This window comes from Cuculus canorus, chromosome 2, assembly GCF_017976375.1.
Source record: "Cuculus canorus isolate bCucCan1 chromosome 2, bCucCan1.pri, whole genome shotgun sequence".
Lineage (NCBI taxonomy): Eukaryota > Metazoa > Chordata > Aves > Cuculiformes > Cuculidae > Cuculus > Cuculus canorus.
Window position 1 is genome coordinate 26,106,077 of NC_071402.1, and position 20,657 is coordinate 26,126,733.

Below are 20,657 nucleotides of genomic sequence, written 5' to 3' on the forward strand. Positions count from 1 at the left end.
GAAAGTGAATCAGGATTGTATGACCCCTGCTTAGGGAAAGAGCATGATCTCTTCTAACCCGTCCCAGCAGAACAAGTGGATAATAAACTATAAAGCTGATGCAGTTCTATCTTTACTGGTCAAGCTCTAAACTGCTTAGGTTTAAGTTAACATGGCAACAACAAATCTTGCCATTTAGAGGACTCATCAAAATTGAGACAAGAGTGTTGGACTTACTGATTTTATGCAGACAGGGCGAAGGGAGAGTGTGGAAAGCCTGAATGGCAGAAATCCATGTTGTATTCAAAGCTGAGCAGGCAGGAGGGACAGAAACTCTTGGCATCAGCTTCCAGTCACTTGCGCTAGGTTTTGAAAGATGTTTTCATTCAAAGGTCAGTTTTCCAGGTTCCCAGCCGAGACATGGGACACAGGACTTCCCAGGCACTGTAAACTTGTGTACAGTCCAGTGAATTTCAATTTGTTTTTAATAAAGAGGTTGATAACCAGATATAAGAAAAAACTTAAACACTGCTGGGCTTTTTTTCTTAAGCACTTGAGCCTCAGAGTAAATTTCAGCCTCAAAGCTCCAGGACTTTATTCCTGCCTTAGCTAATAGAGACAGTGAAACCCCTTGAAAGGAAAAATCCAGGGAATAAGGAGCTGAAGCAGTGAGCTGCGCAGTGCTATGGACCAGGGGAGGCTAAGTACAGGACCAGCTGCAAGTGCGAGCCCAGGCTCTGCGGTTGGATGTCTGCAGTTAAGTGTATGGTCCTATATCTGGGACCTGGAGCCCCATATCCCTCCCAGTGTCCATGGGGAATGCCTAGAAATTATTTCTGAGGGCTGGAGAAGGGAAACAAAGAGCAACTGAGTCTTGCATCAGTTTTCAAGTGGGAGTCCCGACATTTGGGCTTTTCTCCTGTGCTTATTTCTGATTTTTATCCAGTGACTACTATCTGTAACAGTCCAGGTAGTAGAATCTGTGATCAGTGATGAACACAGCCCTAGAGACTAGTTTGTTTTATCGTGCCTGTTTCGGTGTCCTACAGAAGGGCACATACATCTAGATCACGGAGTACTCTATGACCATCTGCTTCATGAGTCCTAAGGCCATCTGCATTTACACACATACGTGAATAAACAGAAAACAGTGACAGCCTGCCAGCTTAACGGTTGTTTCACGTCATGATACTGTCATGCTTTCTAAACAGGTTATAGCTGAGAAAAGGCTTGGGTTCCCTATGTTATTTTGGCACAATGTCATATAGTTTGAGCTCTGCAAATTGTGGGTATTTCTTTATAAGTTCTGAGTAATGAAAAGAAAGGTAAAAAAAAAATGCTTCTTCAGTATTTATAGGAAAAAATGTAATTTTGAAAAATGCAGTTTATAACTTCTAATGCATATGCCAACCTAAGACCTCATGAGAACGAGCTAGAGGACACCAACATGCTAAAAGAAAGTGAATGTCCCTGTTCTTCAGTATGGAGCTTAGGTTTTAATCTCCTTTGGATGTCTTGCAATAAATAGTGTAAACACAAGTAATCTCTAGAATATGCATTGTTTATTCCAGAAGAGCCATTTGGTTCCATTATGTCATTGCTTGCAAGAAGAAAAAGGGAAACTAAGATCTATCATCTTGACCTGGACAAGTTTAATAGCCCAGGAGTTTAGCAGCATTAGCTCAGCACCTAACAGGGTCCAGGACATGACTGCAGCAAAGGAGAGAACTTTTTAATGGGTCTTTACGTTAGTGATGAAGAAGGCAAGCCAGTATGGTCTGTCTGTCTGGTGGGAAGGATGTCTGTGCCTGTGGAAGGTAGACGCTGTGGCTGAGAGCACTGAGGGGTAACTTCTCTGGGACTGGAACTGATAGAGGCCTTCAAGGAGGTCTTCTGGGAACAAAGGTGGGGATGTGCTGCCTCACCAGAGCCAGGTGGGCTGCCAATTCAGCTTTCTCTTGTTTTGAGGAACCTTCAAATTAAACCAACTTTGGATGTCTCTGCCCAAGTCCTGGTTGGCATTGGTGTCAATATGAGCAGAGAACGAGGTATGACGTGGAATTGACAGAGGAGGTGGCAAGGCTGAGATACTTTGGTGGCTGGGAGAGTCTCATCAATAAAACTGACATAGAGTCCTCTAAGTACAGCCAAATGAAGATGCTGGAGACACAGAGCAGCAACAGCAGGGAAGGAGAGTGACCAGCAGTGGGATGGAAATGGCCTGTGAGCTTCCCTGAGAGACGACAGAGTCATGTCTTCCAGCAGATTTGGCAATTCACAATGACAATTCCAAGAAAGCAAGCAAGCAAGGACTGTCTTTTCTTCTCAGATAGTGTGGGAGACCTTATTATGTATCCCATCTGAGTTCCTGGTGGTCTGTTATCTGCTCCACCAGAGCAGACAACTGATCCAATGGAGAATTAAGGTTAGCAGGTCAAAACAGAATATCAAGTTCTGAGAACAGGAATGATTCAAGTAAGATTTCATCATCCAAGTCTCAAGCATACATAGGCCAGTCAGAAAGCTGCATCTCCTGTGCAGCAGAAAGGGATTGCACAAGTGGTGTAGATTCATTCATCCCAGGCATCAAGCATTAGTACTATAAACTGCTGGATACGTCTTCTTATCCTTTTTTTTTTTTGCAGGGAACTTGCCATGGTATTGGTAGTTCACACCTCCTTATCCCCTTTACCATGATGTCTCCATATGGGCAGGGGTCTAGATAGTCGAAAAGGCAAGGCTATCAAAGTGGAGTGAGAGATGTAAAAGGAAAGTCTGAGGAACACCCTAAATGCAAGTAATATAGGGCCCTGTGACGCTTAACATGCTCTCAAGATTATGAGAACCACAGAGATTTGGCTGGATAATTTGAGACTGGACTGTTTGTATAGAAGGGTAAAGTGCTTAAAAAAAAACTGTCAGGAAAAGAGATGAATTTTTGATACGGATGAATATATTTATTTTGAATTCCAGAGTACAGGAGATAAAGGTGATCTAAGTAAGTGGTAATTATACTATGATGGGAGTCCACAGACCTTGTAAAGGCAAAGAGGGAAAAGGAAAAAGATTGCAATTTACCCAAAAGAAGCTGATTTCTATAAAATAATATTATTGATAAGAAGGATTTAATAGAAAATAAGGCAAAGAAAAGCATAGACAGGAATGACTGGATCTCTGTATAAATGAAATGAAGTGCATAATATGTCCCAATACAGCATTAGTATTAGGAAGGGTAGTAAGAATAAACTACTTTGTTAAATTAGAGCTCTTCAGTGTCCTCAGACTCACAAGGGGAGAACAAAGACAGTCATAAACAGGTTATACTCTTAAAGATGAGTGTATAGCATTGGCAAATACAAACAAAATCAGAAATACAGAAGTACAACCACCACTGCAATGAGTTTAACATGAAAATACTTTATAAATGCACTGATAAGAGTTGTGTTACTTGAGAAATACTGCTTGTAGGAGCCTGTCCTCAGCAGCACTGTGAAGTTTCACCTGGGACAATCTGGGGCACAAATCATCAGCAGAGCAGGAGAGTGCCTGAGCAGCGTTCAGAGGAAAACAATGCGAATGAGTAGAAGCACAATGGATTGCCTATGAAGACTAGGATTGTCCATTATTTGCATGGTTTAAAACCAAGTAGGTTGCAGGTGTAGCCGATTCTGCCTCAGGAGTAGTAAAGGAACCAGATGACTAGAAACTTGAGTTTCTTTTCAGCATTATTTTTCTGCAGTTCTTTTTCCTCTACCGTTGCTCATTTTGACATGTATTGATCATGTTGTGAAATTATTATGCCTTAAGAGATTCATAAAAGAAATATTTTCTAAACAAACAGAAAGGGACAGAAGCTGAGGTCAGGGAGGTCCCACTAGTTCTGGAAATGAAAGAGTATGTGGGTAGATACTAGGTGAATCAAAACAAGGAGCAAAATAAAAAAAAAAAAAACAAAAAGAAAAAATTAAAAAGGAGCAAGGGACGAATGACAAAGCTGATAAATGGGAAGAGTGAAAAGGATGTGACTAATGAGATGAGAAGAGTTGTTTCTGGAAAAACTGAGTCGTTGGACAATGATTCACACAATAAACACCTGGACGTTTGCCTTCTTTCATCAGATCTACCCAGAGAAACAGCTGGCTCAAGGAACCAATCTCACTGCTGAGTTTCTTCTTGTGATTTTATCTGTGGCACCATGTTATGACTGTTGTAAAGCTTTAAGTGCTTCTGGACTTTGTAATGTGTTTGACATGGGATTTTTTATCCTCTCCAGTTAAAAGCTGTAAGCTTTGTTCTGTGGCTGGGAAATTATTTCACCCAGAGGAAGATGTTAGCAGTGAGCAGGCTCATGTCTTTCAGAGACTTCAAAAAATCTAAGCGTTCAATTAAGCATATATGTATTTCAAGTACCCCCCTGTACTTCTGAATAATTGTACTTCTAAGCAGAGACTCTAGCATTTGAAAGGCAAGCTCCTAACTTGCTTATGTGGCCCTGACTTTTGACATCATGACTTGAGTTATCCTGCACTTGTCATGTAAAGGAGGCCTAAAAATTACACTGGGAATTTGTTTACGTGAATTCATTACTCCAGCTTGAATTCTTGCTGCTTTGAAATTTATACTTCATGCTGAAAGTAATGCTCATTCATCTCTAACGGATACACAATTATTCTGCATCTGAGTCACTTAAAGTCAATATATTGTCAAGGAAGAACAGTTCCCTCCCCTTATTATATGTATTTTGAAATCATTATCAATGAGTTCTAACGCTTTAATGGAAACTGTCGGTTTTGACCTGTGCTCTAAAGATAACTCACTGCTAGCAGGCAGCTCTGAAAAAGTCTGAATCATTCTGAGCAAATGCAGAACAGTTGTGTTTGAAAGCATTCTGAAAGACAGCCTAGAGTTTTTTTTTTCTGTAGAAACAAATGTTGATTTCCAGAGAAAAGTGCTATCTGAAGCACAAACAAAAATCTCACCTTTCCCAGAACTTTATGCCTTCCAGCTGTAATTAATTATAAATGCTTCTTTCTTTGGATGAATAATTAAAGAAATACTTAATGCACTGCACAAATTATGAAACAATGTTCAAAAGCAGCCTAACATACTGAGGAAATTGAAAGGAAAAGTTAGAATCTGGATGAAAAATAACTTTTCATGAGCAAATAAAATAAACCTGTTCGAAGTTTCAGAGATAAACATGATATTAAAAAGTGATTTAGCAGAAAGCATAGCATTCTAAGGATTATGATTTTTTAAAAACTTCTGTTTTTTTCCTAATGTATTTTATTTATGTTTTATTTTACCACACTCCTTTCCAATCCAGTTGATTTCAGTTCCGCTTACTACAGGTGCTATAATGCACAAAGTAGCAGAGATTGGTTCCCTTGAAGGGCTGAAAACCTAAATAGACACGAAAGATGGCATGCAAAAGAAAGGAATGATTACATCTGTTATGAGAGGAGTATCTGGAAATAAGCAAATAGCGTGATTTGCTCAGAGTTACCCAAAGTGAACTTGTTGCTGAGTTCAGACAGAATTTGAACTTTCTGTGTTGATGACTGATGAATTATTCTCATAAGCAGGCTGGGTCCTTCCCATGCACAGATCTGCTGTGAACACAAGCCACCCCGATGTCCACATTCTTGTCTTCTGAATGGGAATTATTGCTGTGACCAGGCAAGTAGCAAACATTATCTCCACTCAAGGCTCATGACTTCTACCTTCCACCTCCTCTCCTACAGAAAGAATAATGTTCACTCCGTGGCTCCGACTCATGCCCCACATGTTCATTTATCTCAGGTTCACTGAAAAAATGAATTCAGAAAGAAAATCCCAAAGTATATAAAAGTATAGAAGGCCATAAATTATCTCAGAACTACATTGCTTTACATGGTGGCTGTTTCGTACCACACCTAGTCATCAAGAATCAATTATTCTTCATGCTGTTAATGTTTGAACCGCTGAACCTGAAAGGTGAGTCTGAGGATCTATAAACTGTGTGGAGAAGCACAGACAGACGATACCAACCTGTGCAAAGGTGATTCCGACAGCTACAAGAAGGAAGCATTTTTTGAGTAAATAAGCTTTCCATGTTACAGGTAAGGGATCTAACTATCATTTCATGGGAAGATTTTAAAAGCTGAAGCAAGGGTTTTGCTGAAGACTTTTCTGGCAGCTTTAGGAACTCAGCTGTCCTTGTGAAATGGATGACCGCTGTGCTAAGGATTAGTCTGGTTTGTATTTGATTTGAATCAGTTTCCTCTGTTTTCTCTTTATGGAATTTGAACATCTGAAACCAATAATTTAAAGAAAATCAACACTTTTTTTCCATGGGACCAAATAGTTGTGATTGTTACTGATATTTAACCTCTGGGAATATTCTTTGTTCTCTGAATGTTTATTATTGAAAGTCGCTGAAATATTTGTACAAAGGTTATCCTAGAGATTTCTCTTCAGGCAGGGGAACCATGAGAGATTTTTAGGGATACAGCACTGAGATGAAACTAAGAAATGAAGGGGAAAATATGGCTCCTTGTCCTCAGCAGATCTCAGGCTGCTTTGAGTTAAGCTGATTTTACTCTAATAGTGAAACTGTCTATCACGGAAAACTTCTGTTTATGTACACCGAAACTCTATTCTGAGTGACAGAGGCGTATGTGTATGGGGGCTTTGATCCTTGGCAGTGTGATAGTTCATGAGACGCGGTAGTAGCTTCCAGACAAAAATGAATGGTCAAGGGCTAATCAAGACATTCATCCTAGCCCGGCAATCCGGATGGCAAATGGCATGATATTAGGGAATGATATTTAAATCAAAAGAGAAGGGAACAGCACAGGCTCTTATCATGAAAATCCATGACATACAAAATGGCTCTATTTCCACTGCTGCATTTTGAAGTAGGATCTGGACAGAGAAATCTGGCCGAGACACAGTGCAGTTGTGCAGCCACATGAAGGACCGCGTTTTCCACCATTTTCCGTCCTCTACAACAGGGCTGAACGTGTTCCTTCCTTAAACTGCCTGCTCATCACAGTAGGTTTTGTTCCCTCTCTTTTTCCTGGATCCAGACCACAGTATCCCCAGACCACCCCATACCCTTTTCCCTCACCTATTTCTGCCTTCCCTCAGCACTTGTAGCTCCCTGGTGTTGCTCCACCAGCAGCTGTCTGAGGGGCACATACAGCTGTGCCTCCCTGGAGGGGCAGGCGAAACCAGGCAGGCAGGTGCTGGGCACAAATTACAGCCTTACCCTTGGGAAGGGCATGCCTTTGTGTCCTCTGTCCCACCTGCCACTCCAAGTTAATAAGGAATTAATTTTTTTGAAGTTCCCACCTTGCTTTTAAGTGAGGCTGAAACCGGCCAACATCTTCAGAAGAGACCAGGAAAAGGAGAATGGAGAGGCTGTTGTACAGACAGAGGAATCGAGTGAATTTCCATTGACTATCTAACTGAAATATGAACAACAGTCTTGATTCAAAGTCTCTTCCCAGGAGGTTCAAAGTGTCTTCTCTATCAGCAGCTCTGGCTTCAGGCAGGGCAGTGAGGGACTGGCTCAGCAGGCATTGCTGCTGGGCAGCTACAGGAGGTTCACCTTCAGCCCTCATTTCCTGTCAATTTTAATGATTTTCCTTATCACTTCTAGTTTCAAAGGAGTGACAATTTATTTTCTTCCGGTACCCGTGCAGCTAGCTTCAGCCCAAGGAAAGCACCTAATAATTTCAAAGAATGTAATTGCACACACAATAAGACCCTGCTCAGAACGGGATTTGCTAGATAAAGTCCTGTGGCACATCCTAAAATGACTGCTGGAGAGAACAGCAGTGTGGGTAGTAGTTTCTGTATTTACAGGTCCCCTTTTATGGTCAGCCATTAGGAAAGAAAAGGAGGGAGAGAAAAAAGGTATGATGTGGATTCCAAGCAGGAAGACGTCTGGAGGTAACTATGCCTCCATACTGTATTTTTTTCCTTGGAAGACTCTATGGGACGGAGCTGTGATGGCTGAAGGATTCCTGTAGGTGTGAGTCACGTAATATGGAGCACCACTGAACATGGCAGCACTATATGCCACCTTCACCTCTCTCCAGAATTGGCCTCATCCTTTTTGTTAAAATCTAGAAGTATTGAGAACGCAGAATTTCACTTTTGAGGAACTCATCTACTTTCCAAAAGGATGTAACACTAGTCATGGCAGTGTGTGCTCAGTATTTTTTTTTAATTCGAGGCAGGTAGTGCTCCTTGAACTTGGAAATCTCATTTCTAGTAGCAATGTAGTTTTTTAAGCGTTGCAGGAGCTTTGGCTTCCTCTGCCTCTGCAAGGTGCACCGAAAAGAGGAGTAACTGGAAGACAGAGGTCTCAGGATGGTTCCTGCAAGACAGTCTTCTTCTTTTGGTTATAATATTTCCTGTTAATGTGTTGTTGTCTTCAGTAAAGCAGAAATGAAAGTGGACCTTACGTGACACACAATCCTTGCAACAGTGAGGTTTCACGGTTTGAAGTTTTATCCTAGTTTCAACTTCTGACAGTTTTCTGAGGCTTTCACAGCATGTGATATCTCCTGTGTCACTGAGGACAGACCTGATGGGTACAACCTCCCCAGCCAGCCTAGGGATATCAGCAGTCTTGCCTCCTACGTGCAGAGCTGCCCCTGGACCTTCAGAGCTCACTTCTCCACTGCTCTCTCTACACAGCTTTGGGGAAGCTTAGCTGCACCTTTTATTCGCAAATAGATTGGACCGGCTCTACGGGGTTAAAGTGACTATCACCTCTTCTTTGCAGGTGCTGAAGTAAAGTATATTCCAGCATGTTTAAGCTCTGTGGACTTCACTTTCTGCTTGTCATTCACTTGGTGAGTTACAGCTTTTCTTTCATTTATCTGCGAGCAAACAGCAAAGGTTGCCTGTGAGCCTCTAAACTCTAACCCATGGGGCACTCCGGTCTGCCCTTCAGGCTGGCAGCATCTGCTGGCAGAGCAGCTGTAACCCTGGCTGTGGGACTACAGCCCCAACACGTGTGACTCCATAGCGAAAAGTTAAAGAGATAAGGCAATCATTAAAAAAATAAACGTAAAAAAAATATAGAAGAAACTAATTTACCTGTATTGCTTCTGGTGATTCCTCCTTAGATATGACTTTTTCCAGTAAGTGCATTTCAGGCTAGAAAAGATTTTAAAATACTGCAACAAATCGCCAAACAGTGAAGATATTGGTATCATGTGTCTGTGTCTATTGTAATCAATACATGTGCTGACACATTGTGTTCTAAGACATATAATGGCAAATAGTTTAAACCATGCATATTACTTATTTATCATCATGATACCATCTGTGTGAATAATTCTTCAGAGGCTTTTCTGGAACTGAAATGTATTAATTATACTACTTACGGACCTCATCTATTAAATCCAATAGATTGACTGATGTTTGTAAAAGATACAGTGGTGGCTTCTACTTTACAGTTGAAATTAACAGAAAAGATAAAAAATAAGTCAAAGTCTAAAAAAAAAAAACAACTCAAAACAAGGAAACTTTGAGGGGTAGAGTTGATGTGCAGTAGTGAGCACCTTTTCCCTTTCCATTTCAAAAGGTTCTGCCCATGGCGGTTCCAACTCCTGTGAAGACATTCCACAGCCATTGCAGCCCTCTTCAAGAGGGATGGCAGCCAGATTCGGGCCAAGGAGAAAATAGTTTTTTCCCTTCAGGCCCGTGAGTAGTGATTCATGCTGTAGACATACGTTTGGAAATATTTATGGTCCACATAAAGTAATTTTAATCAACAGGAAGAGATATCTCTCACTTGCTTCACAGCCTGCACTTTGAACTTAATGGGTTTTATAGTGTCAGCCTTTGTTCTTCCATGGCAAAGAACATGACCAAGCAAACCACCTCCACAAAATGGCCTTGAAAAAACACAGGAACAGCTGTAGCAGGTCAGATCCAGATCCAGGATCTTGCTATCTTATCCCTGGAAGACGTCAGCAGTCAGCATTTACCAAAAATAGTGAAATATAGCTGTAAAGTACTCTTTCCTGGTATACCATATATCACCTGTATAATAGGGGTACCTATTACATGGCTTTTTTGGGTACTTTTCCTGCTGTCACCAGTTTTCACCAGTCTCCCTTCCCCTGCTTCACCAGTTCTCACAATATTCCAGTTTTTCTGTTTGTGAAAAGACTCACAAACACTCGTAGGTGAGACAGGCAGCATTGCTGGCTCTTATTAAGCAGATTCTGTTGTTATTTGAACACCACTTGTGACACACATACACAAAGAGCAGTGCTTTAGGGTAAATTGCACTGAATTTAGCCAGGATTAAGTTTTCGCTGGTAATGTGTAAGCTATGCTTTTCTGTGAGAGGCTAAATAACTGTCCCAGTGGCAATAGGACCAAATCCAGGGGAAAAGTCATGCACCAGTGAAAATGAGCTCCCAGAGCACGATTCTGTTGGGTGATGGACAGAGTGGCTATGGCATTCCAAATCTGTAAAGCAAAATAAAGTCATTTTTACATGAGAAGATAGTGAGTTTTACCTGTGCAGCCAAGTGATGGACCCCTAATTCTGGCAGAGGTGGCTCCTCAACATTGGCAAGAGGAGAGTGACAACACAAGTAGGTGTTTAAGGCCTTTGAAGAAACAGACAGATTATCTGAGCTGCTTTGGCCAAATTGTCTTGTGTGCAAGGGCTGTTCTGGGAGGCTGATTTTTGCTTTGCTTTTTTTCTGGTTGGATGCAAGAACAGCCCTGAAACATTGGAGCAGAAGTGTGTCTGGAGGTCTTTGGGCACTAGAGATGGAGTGGTTATAAAGCTCACAAATAATTTGCCAGAATAAAACAGCCACTAAGAAGAAAATAGAAGCTGAGACAGACTTACATAGCATTTTTGCCATGAGGTGTAAGCCAGAGATCGGCAGGGTGTGTTTGCTAAGCTGTGGTTTACACTCACATGTAGCTGATGAAAGCACAGGGCCTGAGTGGCTTGCCCATGTCACTGGAGCACTGAGGATGGTGAGACAGGAGACTTGGGGAGGGCCACCTTTTTCCCTTACAGAAAATATTTGTATTTACTGGGGAAATTACAAGAGGTTCAGCAGCAATTCCTCCCCATCCCCAGGTGGAACATTGGGTCTCCTGACGCGTTTGTGGCCACAGGACTGTGCGGCTCCTGGATGGGACATGGCTAGTCCTGTTGGGGACACAGAGGTGATCCAGCAATGCTTTTATGGATTTCCTCTTGCTCTCAATCTTTCAGCTCTTTAAAGCTTCTGTTTGCTATTAAAAATAGATCAAATCTCATTTAACTATTTAGTACTTAGAAAAATTCAGGACTGCTTTTTAAATGGATGTGTGCTAAAGAACCTGGAGATGTTCAGTGCAAGCCAGCAAGTGACTCGTCTGTTATGCTACAGCAAAATAACTTTCAAGAGACTCAATGATGGAGAACTGCTGTTAGCGTGTGGTGGCAGCAGACATCCCTCAGCTGCTTTCCTCTATCCCCTTCTCTCTCTCTCACAGGCTATGTGCCAGAACTTGGGGGACCTGCACGTAACTGGGCCTCTGAAGGATATGAATTTCTCTATTCCAGAAGGAGGAGGAGTGCGTTTTATTTACCAGGTAATCTACTGTCTCTTGGTATCCACTCTTGTCAAAAAGCCCATAGTTTGCACACTCTGACCTCGCAGGCAGTATTGTCATCTGTGCTGGTGGGAAGAACAGTTCTCCAAGAGGATCTGAAATTAACTTTGACTCCTCTATCAGGGAACTCAACAGTCTACATGCAAAAACCAGGAGACAACCCCTTCTCTCAAACACATTTTAAGAAGATATCCTAAGACAGGGATTAATGAAATCTGCATTCCTACAGAACAGGTTTCCGTGTAACTTGTGTCATCATTTTCCTTCAGCTCCCAGATTTTCTTCCCAAAGGCATAAACACAGAAGGACAGATCCAGCTGTCAGGCGAGTGGAGAATATGTGTCATTTTTTTCCATTTCTGTGCTCAAACAAAGCCTTGTTCTAAGCAGACATTTGATTTGGAAAGAAACCACAGTTGGGATTTCCTGCAGCACTCAGGAAATAATATGAAAACTCCTCTGCTGAGGATCAGAAAAGAGCACATTTGTTTGAGTAGATTCTTGGAAGCACACTGTTGGCAGTAGACTTTAAGAGACACAAAAGTATGAAATTATTTAGATTGTGATGAAAATGCTGGAAAAGGATGATTTACCCTCTGATTTTTTTCCCATTCTAGTTCACATCTGAGCCACCTGCTGTGCGTTTCAGAGCAACCGGTGAAAAAGATGGAATAATTGACATTGTGTCGAAGACAGGCATTCTGTATCTAAATGGGTCTCTGGACTGGGAGACCAAAACAGAGCACAGGCTGCAGGTAAAAACCCAACGAAAAATAGGAACGGAAGGTTATTCATATTTGCTCTTTTTTTTGGTAAATCTGAAATTAATAGAAAACTGTTGAAATCTCAAATTATTTCTTTTGTCTATGTTTACAGACAGCTTTTTCATTTTCAGTATTGAGCTTTGTTGAAAGATGCATGGTTTTATAGCTCTGAAAGACTTTGCACCGGAAAATGCTCCTTAGCACAGGAAGGTTACATTGATATAACAGAAATTACCTTTATGCAAACACCAATCCTTTAATTCTACTAGTATGAGGAGGACACTTGACTGTGAGTGAAATCTGGCCCCATGAATGAGATTCTCTTGCTGTCCCTAAAGACTGATAAGGTGAATTCCATGTCTGGATTGGGAAAATAAACTGTTGTAGTCTATTTAGAAAGATTATAATCTACTTAGTGACAAGTGTGAGTAAATGACATTTAGACATGGAGGTACAGATCTAGCCTCTCTTAGATAACAGCAAAAAGCTGTTCAGCAGATGTCAGAGGCTAAGAGAAGAAAGAGCATGATGTGCTTGTCTGGCTATTAAACTCTTCATAAAAAATTCATCATAAACACTGTTGAGAGTGGGACAGCAAATAGGCCATTTTCTGGTCTCAGTATAGCCTTGTGTTCTTATTCTGTGCCAAAAGTGATGTCTTTTTCTGAGGTACTAGCAACTGAGAAGGAGATGATTGTGAAGGGATTGATATTTGATCAGACCAAGTACATGATGATGTTTTACCTACCCTTATCTATCTGTCAAAAATCTGTCACTTCAAGCTTCACAGTTTCATGTTCTCAGCTCTAAAGCACCCTTGGACTGGTATTAGAGAGAACAATTTTCTAGCCCCAGAAGTTATTAACTCTAAATATGGGAATCCTTTAGAGAGAAGAAGTGTTGACAGAACTGAAAAATTATGCTTGGTTAGGCATAAATAATAATGTTTGGATCTATTATGTGTAAACACAATATATATTGTCTGATAGGCATAACATATACTTGATGCTTCAAAGCTTGGATGAAAAATGTAATCAGAACTAAGAATTAAGTTTTCTTTGTAATCCCTAGATCAGCCTGTTTTTCTGGTCGATATTTATGATAACACATTAGAGCCTGCTATATCATGTTGGGTTTTCTCCCTGTTCTTCGGAAAGTATCTACTTCTATTTACAGAAAAACACGAAGTCTAGGCTGTGCAAAAATACAAGTAGTCTGCTGTGATTTGAAGTGGGAAATTGCACTCTGAAAAGTGTCATGAGAAGCAGGATTAGGTTATTCCGTTTGGTCAGCATTATATGCTGTGGTAAATTACTGTCAATGAGGTACTGCGGTAAATTTGTCCTTGTTGATGGAGCCACCCAGTGATGGCTTTCACCAGATTTGTGTCACAGAAAGAATGACTTGGAATTTGAGATCCTGATGTTCATTTACGTCTTTTACTATATCTACATGAAAATATTTCTTTGCTTTTCCTTCTTACTGAAAATCAAGGTGGAAAGTCTGGATGAACAAGGAAATGTAGTGAATGGTCCATACAATGTTACAATATATGTGGAGGATATCAATGACAATCCACCAGAATTTGACCAGCCGAAGTATACTGGAGTAGTGAGGCAGAACACCCGTCCAGGTAATTGTCATAATAATTACACATCCTAGCTAATAGAAAGCTAGATAAATTAGTTAAACAGGGAGATAAAGTGGGTGCTATACTGCAACAAGTTGAAAAAAGATAAATTTTCATTCCCACAAGGTTGTACAAAACAAGGATACAAGCCTGTATAATATAATGAAAGAGCAAAAAGGTGACTACTATATGGTGTAAAGGAATGAGTCTAATCCAAAATATTTCATAGTACTTGGTGCTTTGCAAGTACCCCTTAACAGGCAAATATTGCTGGCCTCACCTTTGCACTGCGAAAACCCTTTATTCTATAATGAGTTTAAAGTTTAAAGGTTGCCAAAGGCTATATAGACAGAGAATTCTAAAAATAAGTCTTTGCACACCAGTGAAATAAAAGACCAGTGCAGATATGGAGTAAGTATTTACTGTGACTGATGCACCTCAGAATGTGAGCTGAACCTCGGTACTTAAGAGAGAGTCTTAGATTACAGATTTCCGTGATCCAGTCCAGAAATCAGAAAAGTGTTGAAGAGCAGGCTGCACACCTTGGAAATGGAACAAAGGACTCAGCCAGCTCTTAACACTGTGACAATGAATTCAAGGAGAAACTTTCACTAAAGAATACGTATATAAAGCTCCAAGGGTTTAGAAAATCATTCTGTAATATTTTACTGTATTCTTCAGCTGCATGCAGGTCAAAAAGATCTGAATGTTGTGTTAGTGATTAAAAAGCAAAATTCACTAATGTTATATGCATTTCCAAGTGACAGGGGACAGGACTAGAGGGAATGGCCTGAAGCTCCGTCAGGGGAGGTTCAGGTTGGATATCAGAAAAAAATTCTTCACAGTAAGAGTCATTGGGTACTGGAACAGGCTGCCCAGGGAGGTGGTCGAGTCGCCTTCCCTGGAGGTGTTTAAGGAACGGGTGGATGAAGTACTTAGGGACATGGTTTAGGGAGTGTTAGGAACGGTTGGACTCGATGATCCAATGGGTCCTTTCCAACCTTGTGATTCTGTGATTCTGTGATTTTTTTCACTATACGATTGCTTCTTCAATTATAACTCTGTCACAGCTGTAGGGCATTTTTCTAAAGGTGCTTTGGGTTGAACTGATTTGTAGAAGGGCTGCAAAGTGGCCTTAAAGAGAGATACCAGTGAGCTACATTCCAGGTGCAGGCACTCTTGGGTGATAGGTCTCTGATTTAGCTCTGTCACCTTCTTCATCAATGTTCTTCGCACCTATCGTGATCCTACTAAGTAGAAGTGGTAGAGGGAAGACCTGTGGGATGGTATACAAGGTTAGGTAGCCTCTGCTCAGAAGCATAGCTTACCATGAGAGATGCATTATGAAACAATGGCAACTTCCCATAAGCTGCCTTCCTGGCTTGAGTTTTCTGCTCAGATGGACGATGTGTTGAGGTTTTAGTCTCCTCTTACTCCTTTTTCTTTTTGAACAGGCAAGCCCTTCATGCGCGTCCATGCCACTGATCGTGATGATCCTACAACTCCCCATGCGCAGCTGACGTACAGCATTCTCCACCATTTTCCCAACCCTTACGCAGAAATGCTTTTCCAGATCAATAACGTAACTGGAGAAATCTCACCCAGTAAGATGGGTACGTAAACAGATTCTTTGTCAAAAAGTAAGTGTGAGTTCCTGGGTGTACATAGGAACAGAACAACGACACAGTTCTGATGTTAAATTCTGACTAAACATAGTCAGTGTGACATATTCCACTGAGGCCCTGGTTTTGGGAGACTTTGATTGTGTCCCACCAAATTCAAGGGAAGTTAGCAGAAAAGCATATTGGGATCTAAAAATACATTGAGAAGAGAGGTAGATCTCTGGCAGTCAGGACTATCCTGACTCATATCTTGGGATTAATTCTCTCCTTTGAAATCTTGAAAACCAGAAGTGGTAACATTAAAGAATGCAGAGAAAACTCGGCCTGCCACGAGGCACCAGCTAAACGGCAATGATTTTGAAACCCTGTCTCTTCTGCTGGGATGAACAAGCACTTAACAGGAGCGAGGGCTGTTCAGTCATGCATCTACACAACATGAGACCACAGCACAGAGGAAATGGCTTGCTGAGATTTGGCACAGAGGCCCATCTAAGAAGTGTGCCTGGAGCAGATGAAGCAGCATAGTACATGTAGGAGGCAATGGGAAGATGAACCGTCTTCACAGCCTCAGCTTCATTTCACTTGTCCTTCTCCTCTGTCGCTAGGTTCTTACTACTTAGATCCTCAAAAGCAGGACACCTTCACACTCGTTGTCACCGTGAGGGACATGGCAGGAATGACAATGAATGCTTTCACCGGTAGTGCTGATGTGGTCATCACTGTGAAGGAGAGCCTTTGGAGAGCTCCCAGCACCATTCACATCCAAGAAAACTCAACCCAGGTCCACCCTGTCAACATCAGTCAGGTACGGTCCTTGGCCACACTCCTTGCACCTCCTCCTTAGTGCCACAGAGTAATTCTCTCACAGCTAACCGTGAAGGTGGCCCCACTGCATTCAACACCAAGCCCTTCAGAAGGACTTTGGCACCTCCCGGTTATTTTCATATGGTGTCCTTTGGAAATTATCTTCAGTGCATGTCTCATTAACTTATTGTTAGTATGAAAGTTAATGGTTTGAAGGAAACAAGAGATACAGTCAATACAAACATTAGAGTGACTGGACTTTGCTCTTCAGTTGGAGAGACCGTTACCACTGCCTGTGTGTGAGAATATCACATGGATAGAGGAAACATCCCAAAAATTTTGTTACAATGTAATACCTGGAAGAAAAAGGATGCTGTGCAAGGTTGTTTGGCACAATAGCAAAGACAAAACTCTTGAGACGCCCCAGGGGAGCTCTCAGACAGACATACAACAGTTGAGTGCCTCTGCAGAGGTGCCATTCTTCTCACCCAGTGGATTTCTTTGAGCACCTCCAGTCTCACTGCAATACCACTGGCCCTTCAGGCTTTGGGCAAACGAAGGGCTAACCTGTTGAAGGTTACTTTGAGGTTAGCTTCTTCCATCCACAGAAGAGGCTGGCAGGGGAGCAGCTACACTGCAACCCTGTTGTGGGCAGTCCCTGGAACTCAGGGACATCTTCTGTGAGCAGTTTTGTGTCATACAAGACCTCCTATCTCAAAACTACCTAGGAAGGACTGAAATGCTCTCCTTCAGCATCCTGCATCCCCGCAGTACTCCTCTTTTCAAGGTTCACATGCAAAATATTTTGCCAATAACTTCAGACCCATAGCAATGCATGCATCAGTAAATATTAACCAACAACCCCTCAGCCTTTCTGAAATGTTTGATTTTGAAAAATGCCTTGGCACTGACATCCCCAATGCCATCATTCCATGGGTGTGTCAGAATTCCTTGGACTCTGTTTGCAAGAGTAACTGACTTGGTGCTGTTCCCACTGGCCTCAGTGAAAGCTCAAGGAAGTCCAGAGTGAAACCAGGTGGAGGAAAAACTAATATGCAATGGCGCTCCCATTCTGAGGTCACTTGTACATCAATTCCACAGCCAATGACGTGTTGATTCTGCCTAGGGGAAAATTAAATACAGTTGCTTCTATATAGTTTAAACCATAAAAATTAATACTGAATCCACTAATGTGGCAGTCTGTTTACTGCATTTCACTTTAAATCTGAAGCGTCTCCCTAAAGATCCTTCATCACAGACTTTGATGCATATAAAGAGCATGCAGACCCATATGTGCAGATAGGTACTGGGTATTTGTTTCATTGCTACACATCTCTGAATTAGAGAAAACAAACAACAGGCAGGAATAGACAGTATAAGGAGATGGAACAAATTAGTGTCAAGACACTCAAATACACATAATGCTTTCTTCTCATGCATCACTGTTTAGCGCCACATCCCGAACCCCATGTATCGTGGACATCTGGAGAAACCAAGGTAAAATGACTTCAACACAACAATTCAGAGAGCAGAGGTGGATTATCAGTCTGGTTTTCTGCAGCTTGTCCCAAAAGCCTGCCAAACTGTTAATTCTTTTGGTTTTGAAGCTAACAGGAATGAGGTCTTTTTCATTTGTGGTCCAGAAATGATCCCTGTTAAATCTCAGTCTGCACTTACAACTTCCTATTCTGACTTATTTTTGTATTTTTAGGTGCACTCAAATGAGGCAGATGTAATTTATGACATTTTTGAAAAAGAAAAGCTGCCCAGGCTCCCATTTTCCATTGATCAGAACGGGGTTATTTATGTGACTGAACCATTGGACAGGGAGGAAAAGGATTCTGTAAGTAAACACATAAAACCTCACCAATGGGAGAACCATAGCACAAAGCTGATTATTGGTGTGGAACTAAATGCTAGGAAGCTCACTAGAAAGGATTGGGGGATGGGGGAGAAGAAAGAAAAGCTTTATTTCTTGATATTTCTGTTTGGGAACTACTTTATAGATATGAAAGCACACTCATCTACTACACATCAAAAAGCCTTCAGTTTGGTACCCTACAACATTTCTCCACAGGTCTAGTAGTAGTAATCACTGTTGACAGCTTATGTATCATGTACAACATGTTCTACCATAGCAGGATTGTAGGTGCATGTTTAAAAGGTAGGCAGTGGCATTTCTGGAGGGCAGGAGATCTGGATGTTTCAGATCTACTCCAGATCTCGGGGGCATTACGAGTCTCCCCACAGCAGAAGCAGAATTTAACTTGCAGTTGTAACTGTGTGAATTTCACTGTCTGGGGGTCTTTTAGACAGAAAACCCTGCCTCCTCTTTCATTCTTGGAGGAAATTCAGACGTAGAATAGGCCAGGGATGAGCTATGCTGGAGGAATCCTATCTATGTATGTGACAGAGAGATTTGCGAAGTTGAAGTATTCAGGACTTTCAAATTCTTTGGAGAACTCAGACCTCAGGCACAAAGGTGTGATCAAAAGATCTGAATTAAACAGAGTGAAAATGCAGAGCAAATATGCAAAATGATATTTAATTTGCATGGAACACTCCCCAAGTCAGACATGTAAATGCAAAATATCATCACAGTGGACATTCAGCACATCTAATCTCAATATTCTTATTGCAGTATGTTTTCTTTGTGATCACAAAAGATAATGTGGGAGATCTGGTGGACAAGCCTTTGCAGATTCATATTATTGTGGAAGACATTAATGACAATCCCCCTGTATGCCAGCAGGCCCTCACTGTACTTGAAGTTCAAGAAAATGAAGGTGTAGGTAAGAAAACAGCTTCTACTCATTTATACACATCGGTCTGGTCCTGTTATTGTTTCCAACAGGGTGGAAACAAAGATAGACATTCAAATTCCAAAGCATAAAATGTAGCTTTCTTAGAGGAATGTTTTCCTGTGTAAACAGCCCAGTTGTTTTCACTTCATTAATCGATGTGGAAGGGATTTCAGTAGCCTAAGGACAGCTCCAAGACCCCTACATAAAAAATGCTGTTCTATTAAAATATAAAATTGCATTTTTCCACAACCATGGTTTTGGACAACAGCTTAGAGTGTAAAAAGAAAAACACCCCTTTTCAGCTCTAAAAGTGGCACGAGTCCATTTTCCCTCATACAGACGCTTCTCCAGCATAATGCTTTGACTTCAATGGACCATTATCAAAATCTGTCCCTGAGTTTCCATGTCAGTTATTTGGTTTCAAGGCTGAACTGTCTTAGAGTTACAGTCACTTATTCTGACCAAAACACATAGCCCAGTCCTTTCGGACTGCCTCCACTCAAAACAGCTGATTGGGATGCTACTGGAAAAACTCCTGGAAGTCAAATAATTGTGCCCATTGCAGTGTTTTCCATGAAGATGTACTTTTCTTGCTCCTCTGCTATTTGTATTGGTATCACTGTCAGCAGTGTGTACCTTTGTGGAGGAACAGGATGACTGCATTATCTGAGTGACTCTGGTTTCTCCTCTGCTACAGGAAGTAATATTGGCACCCTCTATGCTGCGGACATGGATGAGGAAGGCACCCTTAACTCTCGCCTGCAGTTCAAAATTGAAAGTCAGGTTCCTGCTGTTCCTGAAAGTGATATGTTCTATATTCAGCAAGACACTGGGGTTTTGCAGTTAATTACTCGTAGGTTAAACAAGCGCATTGCATCCAACTATTCCTTGAAGGTGCTGGTGACAGATACAGGTATGTAATGCCCGCTGTTATATATCAGAATTATTTTGTTCATGCTGGCAACCCCAGTGCTTGGAGCCCAAAAGATGAGAGGAGACCTAGAGAATTCACAGGAAGCAGCAGCAGCACTGGGATCTGGCATTGTACTGCCTTGTTCTTGAGATGTAGAGAGGTTAAACATGATTCATACTGCAAGTATGGATGAAAACCAGCCCCAGGGCGTATTGTGCATAAACTGCGAAGCTTGTTAACAAGTAGTCCAGCAAAAGATTTCCTTCCACAGGGGAAAAAATACTAAGATCATGATTGTTGTTCCCCCCCCAAAATCTTTCAAAAGGACTCACTGAAAAAAAAAATCAAGAAATTAAACACAGCTGCTCAGAGAGTCCACATAATGCATTTTAAAATATTAAGAGCTGAAATTAATCTTCAGAAAGAATCTCGTTCATTATATAAGTTCCCAGGAGTCCTTTGTGGTTCACTGAGTGGAAAGGAAACCAAACTCCATACTAAGGCTTAA

General features: G+C 41.4%; 1 protein-coding gene across 3 annotated transcripts in view; it reads left to right on the top strand.

Annotated features, from left to right (window-relative positions):
• The first annotated feature begins 5,993 nt into the window (after nt 1-5,993).
• The window catches only part of CDH17 (cadherin 17), a 29,580-nt gene continuing 14,916 nt past the window's right edge, over nt 5,994-20,657 (top strand). Inside the window, exons 1-10 of one of the 3 annotated variants that reach the window (XM_054060769.1) lie at nt 5,994-6,080; nt 8,759-8,828; nt 11,494-11,592; nt 12,230-12,367; nt 13,871-14,009; nt 15,461-15,619; nt 16,234-16,433; nt 18,144-18,275; nt 19,074-19,224; nt 19,934-20,149. In XM_054060769.1, the coding sequence (XP_053916744.1) occupies nt 8,784-8,828; nt 11,494-11,592; nt 12,230-12,367; nt 13,871-14,009; nt 15,461-15,619; nt 16,234-16,433; nt 18,144-18,275; nt 19,074-19,224; nt 19,934-20,149 (1,279 nt within the window). In that variant the 5' untranslated portion in view covers nt 5,994-6,080; nt 8,759-8,783. Of the gene's footprint in view, nt 6,081-8,438; nt 8,565-8,758; nt 8,829-11,493; nt 11,593-12,229; nt 12,368-13,870; nt 14,010-15,460; nt 15,620-16,233; nt 16,434-18,143; nt 18,276-19,073; nt 19,225-19,933; nt 20,150-20,657 lie in introns of those variants that run through there. The other 2 variants (XM_054060770.1, XM_009558071.2) reach the window with 2 other exon arrangements.